At 40.8% G+C, this 16,878-nt stretch overlaps 1 protein-coding gene across 1 annotated transcript in view; it reads left to right on the top strand.

The window, feature by feature from the left end:
* Window positions 1-16,133, top strand: part of LGR4 (leucine rich repeat containing G protein-coupled receptor 4) — a 58,459-nt gene extending 42,326 nt beyond the window's left edge. The window contains exons 5-18 of the mRNA XM_052692451.1: window positions 909-1,124; window positions 1,727-1,798; window positions 2,859-2,927; window positions 3,527-3,598; window positions 3,685-3,756; window positions 4,407-4,475; window positions 4,735-4,806; window positions 5,411-5,476; window positions 6,667-6,738; window positions 7,641-7,712; window positions 7,998-8,123; window positions 9,478-9,599; window positions 10,206-10,280; window positions 13,206-16,133. Coding sequence (XP_052548411.1) covers window positions 909-1,124; window positions 1,727-1,798; window positions 2,859-2,927; window positions 3,527-3,598; window positions 3,685-3,756; window positions 4,407-4,475; window positions 4,735-4,806; window positions 5,411-5,476; window positions 6,667-6,738; window positions 7,641-7,712; window positions 7,998-8,123; window positions 9,478-9,599; window positions 10,206-10,280; window positions 13,206-14,485 — 2,455 coding nt within the window. The 3' untranslated portion in view covers window positions 14,486-16,133. The remainder of the gene's footprint in view (window positions 1-908; window positions 1,125-1,726; window positions 1,799-2,858; window positions 2,928-3,526; window positions 3,599-3,684; window positions 3,757-4,406; window positions 4,476-4,734; window positions 4,807-5,410; window positions 5,477-6,666; window positions 6,739-7,640; window positions 7,713-7,997; window positions 8,124-9,477; window positions 9,600-10,205; window positions 10,281-13,205) is intronic.
* Window positions 16,134-16,878: the final 745 nt, after the last annotated feature.

The following is a 16,878-nucleotide window of genomic DNA, read 5'->3' as shown; positions in this document are numbered from 1 at the left end:
TCATAGCTGGCCTTAGCTGAGGACATGCATTTCACCACCTTGGTTTCCAGGTGTGGAGTTACTTTTTTTGGATGCTTTGAATTGGGAAGAAGCTGTGAAACCCAATGGTGTAAGTGAGCTGGTTTTGTACTGCAATTGTTTTGTGTGGTTTGCTGTTCTTTTAGAAAGGCTGCCCGGTCATTGCTACTGCTAATAGTTGAGATCAGAGTGAATTTAGGGGAAAATGCAATGGCAAATCCAATAATATGCAACACCAAACAGTGCTGGAGTTCTGTTTTCCATTTCTTGCGCAGCATGATAAGGGAGATCAGCTGCCAGAGTGGAAGAAATGTCTCAGTTTTAGCTGACAGTACACAGTGTTTTATGTGGAAACACCGTTTCTAACTGTGGCTTTGTTTAAACACTGCTTTTAATAATCCTGTTTTCTAAGGTAGTTGCTTGAGGTGTACAGAAGTACCCAGAGCGATGCATAGCAGCGTGCGATGCTATTGACAGCATAGCTCCAGGGGTAATCAGTTCAAAGCAGGAACTGCCTCTAGTTTCGGATACAATGTCGAGTTGCCATTTTAAAGGCTTGTTCTAGTGAGGTACTTAGGGGAGCAGGAGGGTTGGTGGGGAGGAGGTTTCTCCGGTTTCCAGTTCACTGGGTTAAGCCAACTGTGAGCATAAAAATTGGTTAAAATGTTTTAATAGAAGCGTTGGAGAAGAAGTTGTTATGAAGCTTTGTGTTACGAAAGAGTATTCACGTGTCACTTCAGTAAACACTCCAACTTCTTGGCATTAAATAATTTCACTATAATGTGTTCAAGGTAACAGAAACGTTTGCAAGTAATAAGACTTCAAAATACTTTTTAACTTACTTGTCCTTCTGGCACTTTACTGTGCCAACTCTCTCCGCTCTCATCTAGGCGTTTGGATGCTAACCACATCACAGCTGTTCCCAAGGACAGCTTTGAGGGGCTGGTGCAGTTGCGTCACCTTTGGTTGGATGACAACAGCTTGACAGAAGTTCCCATCCATCCGCTGAGCAACCTCCCCTCCCTGCAGGCGTTGACGCTGGCCCTTAACAAAATAACGCACATTCCTGACTACGCGTTCACAAACCTCTCAAGTCTTGTTGTTCTGTGAGTATTTGTAGCTGTGCTGGATGGCTCACTTAGATTTCCCCCACTTAGATGGCCCCAAAGATGGTGTTTGCTTTGTTTTAGTTCAGTTCCCAAATATACTAGTCAGTCTGCTCAAATTTTCTCCTAAACAGAAACTCCAAAGTGCAACAAATGTGTAGTGGGATTGCTGTGTGCTTTCATCTCATTTTAGTAATGGATGTTTCAAACGTGTGGCTGTCAGAAAATGGTTCCAAATATAAAGGAATATAAAATACGAAGAAAATATTACCTGCCACAGATCCTGTTTCTATCTAGTCTTAAATATTTCCAGAGATAAATATTAAAATTCTTTTTATCTATACATTGAAATCATATTTTATCATGCTTCTGGATAGCGAGTAAAGGTCTCAAAGAGGTTGTCTTGACTGCAGGCAGTCCATTCTGTTCCCATACAGGAGTGACTTATTTCTTGAAGTGAAAGGCATTCTTCTGCATAATCCATCCCATGTAATGTTTTTTCTAAGCCATTAAACTATTTCGATTTCACAGAATTGTCTGCTATTGATGAGTTCATATGAAGTCATTCACTTGTTTTCATTTTTTGCTTTGTTCTTTGTTAGACATCTTCATAACAATAAAATAAAAACAATAGGAAAACACTGTTTTGATGGTTTGGACAACCTTGAAACCTTGTAAGTATGCTTCTTAAAGCAATTCTTTGGTGATTCAGTGTGATTTATCTCGTTGCAGCCTACTCAAGGGTACTTCACTGTTGCAGTGAAGATTTTGCAAATAAGGCATGTGTGCAGCACAACACACAACTCCCACACTTGTGTTCATCTCAGGTTTCGGAAGTGAAGGCTAATATCAGTGCAGTGCTCCACCAAAAGTAATTAGCTTTGTTGAGAAGCAGGTAAATATTAGCCTGGGTGAAATGTCACGCTGGATGGCGTGGCTCTTAATGTTCCTAGCACTGATCCAGCTGGTGTGTCTTTGCACAGCACTCCACGGACTCAGGCGTATGTATCAGAAGTGTTTGAGTGGCCCTGTATGTGATAAGGGACAAATATTTGTTTCTCAGATTTGCTGTGGGATTAAACTTATTTAAAATAGGCTGTCAAATCCATTGTGTGACAGCAGGAAGTTCCTCAGTGGGCTGTTTTTTCTGCTGCTCCTTTCTTACTGCTATGTGGGCACTGCTGGAAACTGTCTTGCAAATGTCCTGGCAGCTCCTAAATGACTGATACGCACTGTTCCAGTGTGATGGCATTTACCTGTGCTTCTCTTCAATACTTCCAATTGATTTTGTTGCAGGAGATCTGCTGTTGCCTACTGGCTTACTTACTGTTTCTTTTAGGAAACCTGGAATCAAAGATTTTGGAGTAAATGTTTGAAGAGCAATCGCGTGTGTCAACGTTCCGTTGTTGTTATTTTGAAATCTTAGTTCATTGTTTGGCACGTCAATCTGAAGGAAAATACTGAGCTTTGCTGTGAACAAATGTCATTTGACTTAGCATGAATAATCCTGGGCAATCTTTAGTAACTTATGAAGTTAATTAGCTGATTCTAAGGCGTGTAATAGATGAGAAGACCGAAACTAAGTTAAAAATCAAGTTATTCTGCAGTGTAGTTGGAGATGTTTTGAAAACTTTTCACTTTCATTGAGTTGTCTTAAACAAAAATGATTTTAACAGTTCATAACCATGATTAAATATCTTTTTTTTTTGAACTTTCCTGCTTTGTTTCCTCTAGGGACTTAAATTATAATAACATGGTGGAATTCCCCGAAGCCATAAAAGCACTCCCAAATCTAAAAGAGCTGTGAGTATTGCCCGTTACTCCTTTTTACCTGTTTTTCTCTCTCCTTTTCATAAATAAAAAAAAGAAGTTTCCAGGTTTAAGAATACTCATCTGATTATGCAGCAGCCTCAATCAGATCGAGTTATGCTAAGTGATGCTGTAATTAAAGGAAAATGTAATCTGCAACTACAGAGGGAGCCTGCTGAAAATGATTTTGGAGTTATATAACCAAGGAATTTATTCGGGAGTACCATTAGCATAGATCTTAATCTGGAGCTGGTTTTGGCCTCCAGTAGCAGAATTATGTATGCACTGATTGTGCATATCTTCCTTGTCCCCTCCTCTAACAGAGAAGCAAACGAGAGAAAGCATAAGATCATGTTTTGGACAGAATAATTTCTTCCTAGTGAATCTCTTTCAGTTCAGCAGATGTGCCATAGACAAAAATCATGCCTTCAGACTTGCTGCTACGGTTTTACGTAGTCGTATTTAACTACTATCCTAATTTTGGCAGGGCTGGGAATTGCATAGGTGTAGTGTGTCTACAGAGAAGATGACTGTTGGTTGAATCTACTGGCAATATCTTTCTAAATGTAGGTTTTCTTTCCTGTCATCTTTAGGGCATTTCACAGTAACTATATTTCCGTAATTCCTGATGGTGCATTTGCAGGAAACCCCCTCCTAAGAACGATGTAAGTAATTTTCATGCATCTATTTGTAGTCTGTAGCAAACAACGACTGCAAGAGCAGTGATTGAAACATGCTTTTCATTTCCCAGACATTTGTATGATAATCCTTTGTCTTTTGTGGGGAACTCAGCGTTTCAGAATCTGTCAGATCTGCATTCCCTGTAAGTATCATCTCAACTGAATAGTCCAATACGTGAATATAAAATGCTATAGCTAGAAAAACAGATTAGCAGAATTTCCTGGCTGCCTCTAGCTCTTTCTGTACAACTTTTTTAGCAGTTAGCTGTGACAAACGTTGTTGTTGTTGTTGCTGTTGTTAGGAATGTGCAGAAGCTCTGGTAAATATGTTTTACAACTCCTTTTTTTTTCATCTTCGTTACCTTGCATAAGACGTAACCTCAGGCCAAATGCTCAGGTTCTTACTTAAATAAACTCCAATATGGTTTTGAACAGAGGTGTACATTGTGAGGATGTTTTGCAGGTCAGTGCATGCATGCTCTCAAATGATGTCAGGTATGGGGGTGACAAGCAACAAAATGGAGTGCGATGTCAGTCTTTGAAACTGCAAACTACCTGAGAGTTTACGCCCTTTTTGTAGGTGTTATTTGCTTCCTAATCTGATGAGTTCCAGTTTTTTCTAAGTAGATCATTAGTAAAAGAAGCACTTAGAAGAGTAGCTCAATGTATAAAATTCAAACAGTGATAGGGATGTTAGAATGCCTACTAAGTGAAAATATCTACCCGATAGCAGGACTGTGTCGTAATTCATTTGCGTGATAGCTGACAGCTAATTTTTGTGGGAACTTTTTAGGGTCATTCGGGGTGCCAGCATGGTGCAGTGGTTTCCTAATCTGACAGGAACCGTTAATCTGGAGAGTTTGTAAGTATCTTCTGAGGAAGCAATTTCCTTTTTTTAAATTAGTTTTGGTTTTGCCTGATTTGAAATGATTGAAATGTGATCTAGGGGATCTAGAGAGCAACTTGGGTATATGTTCTCTGCTTGTCAATAAATGTCTTAATGCCTTAATCCAGCACCTGACAGCTACAAACACATCCCAGCTCTGCTCCTGGGTAGGCTTCTTATGTTATCAATCAATACAGATGTTTATATATGGTGATGTTTATTTTTTTTTTAATAGAACTCTAACGGGGACCAAGATAAACAGTATTCCTGTTAATTTATGCCAAGAGCAAAAGATGCTGCGAACTTTGTAAGTGTACTCATTTTGCTCCTGTTTTCATTTGGATGATAATTTTTGATGTAGAGAACGTAGAGCTAATTTAAAGTATTGTTCAGGTATTGTTATAAAGGCAATACTGTCATAAAGGCACTAAAAAATTAGTAAGGATACATTTAGAATGAGTGCAAAAGAGCAAACTAGAAAACGAAACCATTTGGGAGTAGGCGAAGCCATGTTTACAAAGGATACCCAAGAAGATTTAGAATAAAACCCATTCCTGAAAAAGAGAGAAGAAGAGTGTCTTTTGTTTTATAGAAGATGAGTTGAGTTAGAGGATGATGATGTGGGACTTACCTTTCGCAAGGTATTTAAATGTTGTTTGCAAGTTTCTCGTGTTTTTTTTTACTGCTGAGTTTTGTGGACAATTCTGGGAGGAAGCAGCACCAAATTTGCACTGGATTTCTCACTGCATACTCTCTGTCCACTTAAATCTAAAAGTGATCTTATATTACAGCTCTCAGAATTCAGGGAGCTTGCACAGTATGGTTTTTTGCTACGCATACATGCAGTGGTGAGATGTTTCAGGTAGAGCTGAGTTAAACTAAGCATCCTCTTTCCATTTCCTGTTTTGAAGGGACTTGTCTTATAACAATATAAAGGACCTCCCAAGTTTTACGGGCTGCCACTCCTTGGAAGAAATGTGAGTAGAAATACACAGTGCTTATCTTTATTACCTCTTTAGTACCCCGAGTCCTGATCTCCAGAAATGTTTTCGCTGTGCTTTTGATCATAAGTACACTTCCAAGTTTAAGGCCATGTGGCTGAGTCATTTGAAGGCTGCTGGGCAGAAAATTCCAGCAGCTCAGGTTTTATTGTTCCTGTAGCACAAAAAAGAGTGAAGGACGCATGAATCTTGAGTTTTGTAGAAGTATTGCTGTATGCACAAATGTAATGAGCACTGAGTGTTTTCCTTCCTGCCTTGTATTTCTTCCATACTTCAGTTACCTTCAACCAACAGCCTGTGCTCAGGTAAATTACGTTTTCCTGTAGTTCCTGTGAGGTGCGTTCTCCGTCTCAAAACCTGTGTTTGTTCTTCCTTATTTCATTGGTATAAAGCTTCTGAAGTTTTATTTCAAGACCCTATGCATTTTTTTCAGCTACCAGTGTTGTTGCTTCTCCTTAAACCTCCCTTGCTCTCTACTTTCTTAACACTTAATGAGATTGGGGATAATAGGCTTTTCACAGGTCTTTGCTACTCTACTCTGACAACTTTGGGCTCACTGTACCTGTTTTTTGCTGAAAAACATCTGGCGAAGCATCTTCAGAGCTCATGGTGTGTGAGGAAAGCCTGTTACTCTCCAACAAAGGCACCGTTGATGTAATCCTTGTTAGAACATGTTGCTGTATACACAAGGGAGACCAAGGGAGTGTGTCGGAAAGCGACATCGAGGGCAAATGTGCTGGAAATGTAATTTGCCCGTTAGTTCTTGAAGCACTTCTCAGCATTTTCCTTTCATAAATCTCTGTATTGAGAATTGAAAGTGCACCCAGGATTAAAGTGTCCTACAGATTCCTTGAAGGGTTAAGTAGATTTGTGTTAAATCTCAGTGACTCTCGATAGCTTGTCGAGTACTATGTTTTGCTTGGGAATAATTCTGTTCACACTCAGCAATCTCCTTTAAATTATAAGATCTGTGAATTGAGATTGAGTAACGGTGCCACAAGGGAGCATCATATTTATACTATTGTAGCTAATGTGAAATGTAGTTTGTGTAAGGGGAAACTGGAACACACTTTGCCCCTGGGAAGGCTACCTTTTATTAGCAGCCATCAAGCTATCCCTCGGTTTGAAGTTAGGCTGTTTGCCAATAAAGTTTTGTTTCTTCACAGTTCCTTACAGCATAATCAGATCCATGAAGTCACAGATGATACCTTTCAAGGACTGTCCTCCCTTCGTGTGCTGTAAGTGTACATGGACACATACTGAATAAAACAAAATAATCTTGACTCCGGTGTAAACTGACATTGGGTTTGGTGTTGTGAATCTTATGTCAGAAGGCCAACTATGCTGCATCCTGAGGTGAAGCAAACAATATGCAATTGATTCTATATTAGCAGCTGCCGATTTTACACTCTATTTTGCTTTTGTAGACATTCACATGTATGTGTATCTAAAGAGAAGTTTTTTGCTCGTCTACTGTTTTGCATTAAATGCTGTTTATCGAAGCGTCTATCTGTTTTCCTTGGGAGGAGCAGACCAGTAGTCAAAATTATCCCCTGCCTTCCTGTGTCTAGCTGTATGAAGATTACATAGAAACAGTGAAGTTAGCAGGGAAAGAAATTTCAGAAGTTGACAGGGGTTTTGAAAGGAATATCTTAACATAAATCATAGCGATCCAGCAGGAGCTGCATCTGGATTTTGAAATCCAAGAAAGGAGATGCCCTTCTCTTTATTCTGTTCCCCTTACCTCTTCTCTCCTGCCCTGCTGCAGGTGTGGCTGTCACCAAAGTGATCTTCCTGGCACCTTCAGCCTGGGAATAGGTGACGCCAAAGCCTGCCTCTGCCTTGGTGGTGCTGGCTGAGCTGCCGAGGCCGAGGAAGAAAGGGGAAAAGGGAGTTCTAGTGGGATACAGTTGCTGCCTTGGGAATGGGGTGAAGCTGGTTACGGCTGCCTGTCCTAGAGGTTCCCCACTGCACCTGTCTGACCAGGGGGAGGAGGGAAGTGGGAGCGCTGTTTGGCCTTTCTATCAGAGGTACAATGGATGTGTCATTATGTATAACGGATGTACTTTTCCTCTGAACAGTGGTTGTTGCAAAGGCTAAATGAAACTGCTAAAATAATCATAGTTGGCTTTCATTGCAGCGACCTCAGTAGAAATCGAATTCATAAGATCCACAAGGAAGCTTTCACCACCATTGGAGCTATTGTTAATCTGTAAGTAGGCAATTCTGTACAGTAACTTCCTCTATCTGTCGTTAAATTGCAGAGATAGTAAATGCTTTTAGCTTAAAACTGGCACGTGTCCATCATACATTTCATCTCCTGGATCATGAAGGCTCTTGCTAGCTGAATGTATGCAGGCTGTACTCGTACACAACGAGGCATACTCTGAAGTGCCTGCAGCACTGAGAGTCGTTTTCCAGACCACAGCTTTGCTGTGAGACCTTAGAGGCTTCAAACTTACATCGTTGTAACGCTGTCTTAATATTCACATTTCAGAGACCTAAGTTTCAATGAACTCACCTCAGTTCCAACAGAAGGATTGAGTGGATTGAACCAACTTAAACTTGCAGGAAATCCTGAGCTGAAAGAAGCTTTGGCGGCGAAGAACTTTGCAAAGCTTCGGTACGTGGGTTAATAGCACTGCAGTACCTCACTTACTTCCTCACTTACTTAGTAGCAAGCAATTTGACAATAAATGAAGCCAACTTAGATAATATGACAAATGATCAGGCCCTTCAGCAAGTCCTGTAGTGCCTCAGTGTTGGCATCCCGACTGTTCTGGTAGAAATGCCACTTGCAGGCTATTTTCCTGGAACCTGTTGTATTTTTCCTCCGCCACTTTTCAGGCAGATGCAATCATCTGGCTTTATAGCGGTGTTTTGGATAGATTCCATTTGTTACTGAGCTGAGCACATCTGTCTTTCAGCGTGTGGAAAATGGGAATGGGCTTGCAGGTGCCTGATTCCATAATCACCACACGTATCTGCAGCATGTGCTGTTTATTATTGGAGGTGAATGATGAGAGTAATCGTTCAAAGGGAAACCTGTTACTGATTTCAATAGGTGGTGGATCAGGAGGTGGTGAACTGCTTTCCTTTTTGAAAGATCTTTGTACATTGGTATTTCAGTCTTCATGAAGCAGTTAAAAATGGCTTCCTATCCAGAAAGAAAAAAAAAAAAGGAGATGAAGATATGTTAATTTGCGTAAGAGAAGCAGAGGATTCACTGTCACTCTTAGAATTAGGCCTCAGCAGTGCCATGGAAACAACAGATCAGCTTTTCGCTTGTGCTCTGTGTTTGAGAACTAATTCACTGTGGGAGCCTTCAGACCGTTTTTCCTCCTAAATATTTACAAGAACATAGTTGCTGAACGATGGTGCAGATAGTTGATACTGTAGCCCTGAGTCACAAAACTTTTGTTGCTTTTGGTCTGCTATTATCTAACTGTTTACATGGACTTTTAAAATCTCTGAATGCAGGTGTACCACGTTTCTACCGGGATTAATAGCCTGTACCATTTCTGGCAGGCATGCAGAAAGACAATAGCAAAAACAATTTTATGTTTTCTTTTTAAAGAAAAAAATGCATTTATAACATCTTGATCGTTTAGGAATTAACTTTCTTATGAAACAGTTCTGTATAAATTAACTTGATTAATTTGCAGTTTTAATTTGTACAGTAACACCACAAGCATTGATCAGAAAGGAGGAAAAAGGTGATTGAAGGGAGCAAAACATCATAGAATTGTCTTAGTACTTCTTGTTGCAGGCAAGGCTTGGATGCATCACCAGTCCTTTATCTTGTGAAAAAAATTCATCAAAAGTGCTTACAGCTGATCCAATTTGAATTTTTTTTTCTTAATGACCATGACAAAAATCTTAGTTGTAACAGTAAGTGTGCCCCTTAATACTTATAATAGTGATAAAACTCAAAGTGGCATCAGCTTACAGTCTTCGTTGTTTTGCCTGTATTTCAGGTCTCTGTCTGTACCGTATGCTTACCAGTGCTGTGCGTTTTGGGGCTGTGATTCTTACTTAAACTCAAATGCTGAAGATTCTGGTCAACAAGATCAAGATGCCACGGGGGATCGTGAAAAGGGTAAGTGCACTTCTCCTAATGAGGAACATGCAGGACCAAGTAACAGTGCATGCTGTCTGTGAATAAGCAAATGTGGAAAACTGGCTCTGAAAGCACTGAGCAACTGCTTGCAGATAGATGGGTGCCACGTTCTTTCTAAAACTGTGAAGTGGATTTATCTGATAGCGTGAGATGTGCCCGTTTGTTTGTTTTCTTCTGGTCAAAACTGTATTAAACTGCCAAGATTGTTTCTGTCATTCTGTACCAGAGCAGGAATGCTCTCATGATTTCAGTATTTCAGCCCTCGTGTTCAGAAAGCTTGTCCTTGCACTGTCTAGTTCAAGGCCAGTAGATCTTTTCCCTGGTGATGAAAGATGTTTCTTTGTTACAAAGCACTGTGAGCAGCTACAATAGGCAGTAGTAACTTAAACTGCTGCAGCAGTTTCTGCACTGTGTGTTCGTCCTTATGGGGCAAACCAGAAGTGCTCCACTTGTTACAGGCTTGAAAGCTGGCAAAGTGTTTGGTCTTTGATCTTTCAAAGCTGTGTTTCTGTCCTAGGCAGCTTCATTACATTTTGGTTTTTTTCTTTCTACAACTAACGTGTTTTTCATTTTGCTTGGATATAGCTGATGCAGATGGTCTAAGAAACGAGGAAAATGCGGAGCTGGGTCAGGCTATTATTCACTGTACACCAGCAACAGGTAAATCTAATAAAGTGCTTTAGCCACATATTGAACTTCATGCACGGTGTTATGCAGACAGCTGTCTGCACAAGTACACTTCTTTCCTCATTCACTCCACATAGAGAAGGTTAAATTCTATAGCACTTGGGAAACTTCATTTGATGCTAATGTTATTTTAGATGTGCAGTCACAAAGATCTGGCTCAGCTTTAGACACAGCACTGTATGGGAGAACTACATTACCAAATAACTGAAGTTAGTTTCCATAAGCAGAACATACCAGACTGTGATACTTACATTTGGAGCATGCTGTGTTTAATGCAGTGCTCCCTCATTCTGTATCTCTTGTCAATGAAGTATCTGCGGAGCAGATGCTATGAATGCTCATGTTTCAGCAAGAAGTCAGCCTGTGCTTTTAAAAGCTTAAACTGTTGTCATTGGGGTTTAAACTAAGCCTGACGATGTTCTCTTAGCCCCTCCGTGGCAGCACTGACAGCAAGAGGGTTGTTGCAAGTAGCTGGAGTAACATCTTAAACTGCTGTGGATATTGGTACAGTAAGTGCCCTTATTGGGCGTACCAGAGCTCCAGTTTGGGCTTGAATGGCTCACGAGTGTTGAAAGTCTTTGATCTTGTAGACAAATATTTCTGGGCAGTTTCATTGCTGCCATTCTGCTTATCTGCCTTCCACTGTGCGTTTCCACACACGGCTCCGCTCAGCTCCTAAATTGCTGGCTGTGGTGCCTCCTACTTCCTCACCCTTGCCATGAGCTGTTGAGAGAAACTTTCACACATCTTGTATCCTCCTGTTTGCATGGATAGGAGAACATAGATCAGGGGAGAAGTATGCTTCCAGTGAAGCTGATTCAACAGAAGTTTTCCAAGTTTTATTCTTTTTTTCCTAGACTGGTATTTTAACATCTACTGTGAAAACTTACCTGTTAGCCCTTCATCTTTTGAGATAGTTCTAGCTTTAGTGTACAGAATATTACAAAGATTGCCAGATTACAGTTTAAAAAAAAATAAAAAAAAAAAAAGTGGTCCGAAAGTGAAATACACTACTAACATAACTGTGTGCTATCTGAGAACTAATTTGCTGCTTATGTGCTTTGAGCTCCTGTTTGCAGAATGAGAGTTCAGATGATGCGTTACACAGGTTTAATCTTTAAAGCCTTTTTGCCCATACCAGAGATGCTGTAGCTCTACAAGGAACTAAAAGCTTGTTTTACGAGTTCACAATTTGCCTTGTTTTTCACCAGTCCCTCCCATGCTAACAACTTATTTTCCCTGCTCTGCTGTTGTCTGGTCACAAGTAGGACACTCCACCCACCACCTAAATTCTGAATCATTGCTCAGCCCGTAGATCCACTTTCCACTTTGCTTAATGGCAGGAATGGATTTTTGAACTCAAGCAGCAAAATTCACTCTCCCTGGCACAGATTTTCCCATTGGGTTTGGAATGTTCTTGTTCTTTGCCTAAAGATGCACCATGATGCAGCAATTAGAGAACAGACTTCAAATTGATTTTGGAAGCACAGCTCGCGTTTTAAAATTTCTTAGATAGGAAGTTGTTTTTATTTTTAAGAATATTCAGTTTAGATCCCTTGAGGACCTCCTGCTCAGGAATACCTGCAGAAAGAAAGGGAGAAGAGGGAGGGGGATTTACTGCTTGTTCTGCTGGTCTGATAATCCAATTAGCAGCATTATTTTGTTTCTCAGAAATTAAGCTTGCTCATTCAAACGAGCAAAAAAGATTCTTTCCTGTCTTGTCACCTCAGTTATTTCTGCAAATTGCCTGAGGCTTTGGGAGATGTTTGTGCTGATGTTGAAGCTTTCTTTGCAGCCAGCATTAGGATTGGGTTTTGCTTACCTTTCACTTGCCTAAAAAGAGGGTGGGAGCTGCGTGGGGCCAGGACCCAGGGCTCTGGATGCACAGCTCAGGAGCTGTTTTGCCAGCCTGGTTTGGCGGTGGGGTTTGGTGGCTTTTTGCTTTGCCTTCAGCCCACAGAGGGCCTGACTGCATGGAGTGATCCCTCGGTATTGTGTTCAGGACAATTAGCGGAGCCTAATGCGGATAAAGGAGATGTTAAATTCTTCTAATTGTTACATAAAATCAGTGGGATTTCCCTATGGAATAAATAGCAATTAGAAGGATTAGAAGGGTAAGCAGAAAGAGTGACCTTTTTGCTGGTCTTGCCTCATATTACTTTGCTTGTTAGACATTGTTATTTAAACTTTTCTTCTTTTACCACTTAGCTCTTCATCTCAGTGGCAAAAGAAGAAGAAAATCTCTTTTTTCGTATATGGCTTTCCAAGCTCACAAAGCTCTCCTGAAAGACAGAGTTGGGGAGAGGACTCATGGTGAATTCCTGTCCCTGTTAAAGCTGATAAATTGAATTTGTTGGCTGTTTTACACGTATTTCCTTGTGATCAGAAGCATCTCCAAAAGGCATGTTTGTAAAGTGTGTTTTCGGAGAGCATGTTAATTAAAAAAAGAAATCCTTGCCCCTTATAAGATGGTTTTGAACTTTTGATTTTGTACAGTTGCCAGCTTTTTCATAAAGTATGAAATCTCAAGAAAAAACAAAACAAAACAAAAAAAACCCCTACAATAATGAAGTATGTAGGGGACACTAATAAAAGCTATTTTGAGGAGCTAAAAGGTAGTTAAGTGTGTTTACCAAGTTTGTTTATTTAAAGTATTCCCGAGTGACCATTCATCGCAGTAATTACTATTTCAGGCATAATTAATTAGTAAATAGCTTCAGCAGAACAGCTTACTTTCAAGTGAGTGTTTGGCAGTTCAGCTGGGTACTCTATTCATCAATTAATGAACGAGTAGCACTCTTGGAAGACATTTGAAGATCTTGCTTATTACCGCACATTTTTTGGGTTTTTTCCCCCCTAAATTTGTTGTCCTTCTGTTTTTGTTTGTTTTTTTTGTAGGTGCTTTTAAGCCTTGTGAATACTTGCTGGGAAGCTGGATGATTCGACTTACTGTCTGGTTTATTTTTTTGGTTGCTTTGTTCTTCAACCTACTTGTCATGTTAACAGTATTTGCATCTTGTGCTCCATTGCCATCTTCCAAACTGTTTATAGGTCTGATTTCCATCTCTAACTTATTTATGGGAGTCTATACTGGTATTTTAACTTTCTTGGATGCTATCTCTTGGGGAAGATTTGCTGAATTTGGCATATGGTGGGAGACAGGCAGCGGTTGCAGAGTCACTGGCTTCCTTGCGGTATTTTCATCAGAAAGCGCCATTTTTTTCCTGATGTTGGCGGCTGTTGAACGGAGCTTCTCTGCAAAGGAAATCATTAAAAAGGGGAAAAGCAATCACCAAAAACAGTTTCAGATTGCAGCAGTTCTTGCTTTCCTGTGTGCTGTGGTAGCAGGATGCTTACCACTTTTCCATAAAGCAAAGTATTCGGCGTCGCCCCTTTGCTTGCCCTTCCCCACTGGAGAGACGCCGTCCCTGGGCTTCACAGTAACTTTAGTGCTTCTGAATTCGTTGGCATTTTTGCTGATGGCTGTTATCTACACTAAACTGTACTGCAACTTGGAAAAAGAGGACCTCTCAGAAAACTCGCAGTCCAGCATGATTAAGCACGTGGCGTGGCTCATCTTCACAAACTGCATCTTTTTCTGCCCCGTCGCCTTTTTCTCGTTTGCGCCGCTGATCACTGCGATTTCTATCAGCCCTGAGATCATGAAGTCTGTTACCTTGATATTTTTCCCCTTACCCGCGTGCCTGAACCCGGTCCTGTACGTCTTCTTCAACCCAAAGTTCAAGGAGGACTGGAAGCTGCTCAGGCGCCAGGTGAGCAGGAAGAGCGGAGCGGTGGCCATTGCTGTCAGCGCTCAGGGAGGATGCGCCACGCAGGACTTTTACTATGACTGCGGCGTGTACACGCACCTGCAGGGCGGCAGCATCGCCGTGTGCGAGTGCTGCGAGTCGCTCCTCCTGTCCAAGCCCGTGCCATGCAAACACTTGATCAAATCCCACAGCTGCCCCACGCTGGCGGTGGTGTCTTGCCAAAGGCCGGATGGCTACTGGTCGGACTGCGGCACCCAGTCGGCCCACTCTGACTACGCCGACGAAGACGATTCCTTCGTGTCAGACAGCTCAGACCAAGTGCAGGCCTGCGGCCGGGCCTGCTTCTACCAAAGCCGAGGCTTCCCTCTGGTTCGCTACGCCTACAACATACCGAGAATCAAAGACTGAGAGGCTCGGCCGCCGGCTGTCCCGACGAGGAGCCGCCACGCTTCACAGACCGTTGCCTCTTTCAGCCTCTGCGAGCAGGAAGCACTTTTGTAATCATTCTTTAGTGTCATTTCTAAAAGAAGGGAAGTGGGCAGTCATTTCTTGAGCCATACATTTAAAAAGAATTAAACGAATAAATAAATTGCCCTGACTGTAAATAATTGGTCGACCGAATTTGTTACCCGATGTTTTTACTCTGTCCAAGCAATAGCGGTTCCTTTTATACCGGTTTTACACGCTGATGATCTGTTTCCACGTTGTACTCCAGTTGTGTTTTACTTCTGCTGTCGATAAGTTCTGATGTGTTGTTTTTCTTTCTGCCAAAGCACAATATAAAGGACAGCCGTTAATATTAAAGACATTATTTTTAAATGTGACTTTTCTATAATTAAGCGACAACTTTTCTTGCTAGCTTTGTATTCAGCATCGAATCTCAGGATGAATTTTACTGCAGGGCCAAAAAAGGGATTAGTTCTCCCACGCATAACTGTGAGAGCAATATGGGAATACCATTTTTGTTTTGTATTTCAAGCCAACGTTCAGACTTTTTCTTTTTAAAAAAGGTTGTTGTAATAAAAACGCTTGTAATCCGCAATGTCTGCAGGGAATGCAATAAGAATATTGACAGCTGTCAGGAGTAATAGGGCCGAAGATGTTTTTCAGTGACGATGCATTACTTCAGGTGAACCACAGCCATCTTCTTCAGTATTACGCAGTAGGGTCACGCTGTTGGAAGGAGCTTGGATGCATCAGGCACTGTGTTAGCAGTGCTGCCAGTGTACGCAGCTTGTGGGTTGGTTAAAAAAACAAAAGTCTGGCTCATGTTCTGCAGTCTGTTGAGTGCTAGTGCTTACCAGTGATGTCAGTGTGAGCGGTTGTAGATTATAGCACGTGGGGAGGAAGCAGAAAGCAATATTCTTTGCAATAGAAGAACAGTGAGTGTCGGTCAGCGCGTTACTTTTAAACCGTTTGTGTCCTGAGATCCAAATGATTTAAGTGATCCCAATGTATCTGCATTTAGTTTGAAATCTTGCTATCTGATCGATATGAAATGATGGATGCACAATTAAGTAGTTATGTTGTTTGAACAAATAAATCAGGAGCGAATTTACTGCCATCCCAGTTACTCTGGAAACAGTCTTCTTACGATTTAAAGCTAGATTGCAGTTTTTGAGAATTAACCTGTATATACTGTTCATACAATGAATTTTTATCTTTGTATTGTAAATTATTTGATAGAACACATGATGGGAAATGTGGCTTCACTTCATTTTGTTAATTAAAGCTACCTCCTAAACAATAGTGGCTGCCAGTAGCAGAATGTTTAAAATGTGGTTTATATACTTTTTGCATTGTAAATAGACGTGGTTGTATATTGTCACTGTAATAAAAACAGAATCCTTGTATATCAAAATCATGTAGTTTGTACAAAATATGGGAGGATTATTTACTGTATGCTGTTAATTTTGTAAGCCAAAATATTCACGTGTAAAAACAGGAGAAAACCAATCCAGAACTGTTAGTTCTTATATTTATACTCATGAATATTACATCTGCAATTAGCATGGAATGTTACACTGAAAGCAAATAAAGGGTACATGAACATTGATGGTTATTTATCTGTTTTTCCAAAGCTGAAAATGGTGCACAGGCACAAAACTGCAGACAGCAACCAGCAGAATTAATGTGGTTTGGGGCAGGAAAAGGCAGCAAAATAAGAAAGTTGCCAGTTTACTGTGGATTCAGTGGATTCACCGCTTCTGATTAATGCAGCCTCTTGGTCTGCAGAAGGTTAAAACTTTGAGAGAAGTCCTTACATTTTTGCAAAGCAGTCTCTTTAGAATAGACATTATGTATTGCGTTCAAGCTTTTAATACGGCTTGGAAGATGGTACAGATGCTGACTGTTTTTGTGGCATTTCCATTGTTTGAAACCATGATTTTGGAAGAGGTGGTTTATTACCCGGTCCCTCCGTTGGTCGGCTACTCGCAGGTGACAATAATATTTTGGAAAACAAAAACAAATTTCAGATGCCATTTTATAACCAGTAGGAAGGAAATCTGGCTATCGAGCTCCAAAAAGCCAGCTGAATTTTCCACAGTGCTCTTGAGTAAGGATGTGCGTTGTCTTCTGTTTTACAAAATGAGCCTTCGCTGAGATGCTTTTGAAATGGTCCAATGTTCTTCATTTGGAGTTGCAGTATTTCATGATGCAGCACTAATGTTGGTTGAGTTGTGCTGTTATCTTTTAACGCAGTCAGTCCAGCGTCTTGCAACATGCTCAGGTTTTAACAGCTGGTAGAGGAGAAGGAATGCAGGCCGTAGCTACTCAAATCAATTCATTGAGAAGCAGTG

Source organism: Tympanuchus pallidicinctus, unplaced genomic scaffold (genome assembly GCF_026119805.1).
Source record: "Tympanuchus pallidicinctus isolate F22 unplaced genomic scaffold, pur_lepc_1.0 scaffold3, whole genome shotgun sequence".
In the NCBI taxonomy this organism is placed as follows: domain Eukaryota; kingdom Metazoa; phylum Chordata; class Aves; order Galliformes; family Phasianidae; genus Tympanuchus; species Tympanuchus pallidicinctus.
Note: the sequence above shows the minus strand (reverse complement) of the source record. Positions and strands in the feature narration are given on the sequence as shown.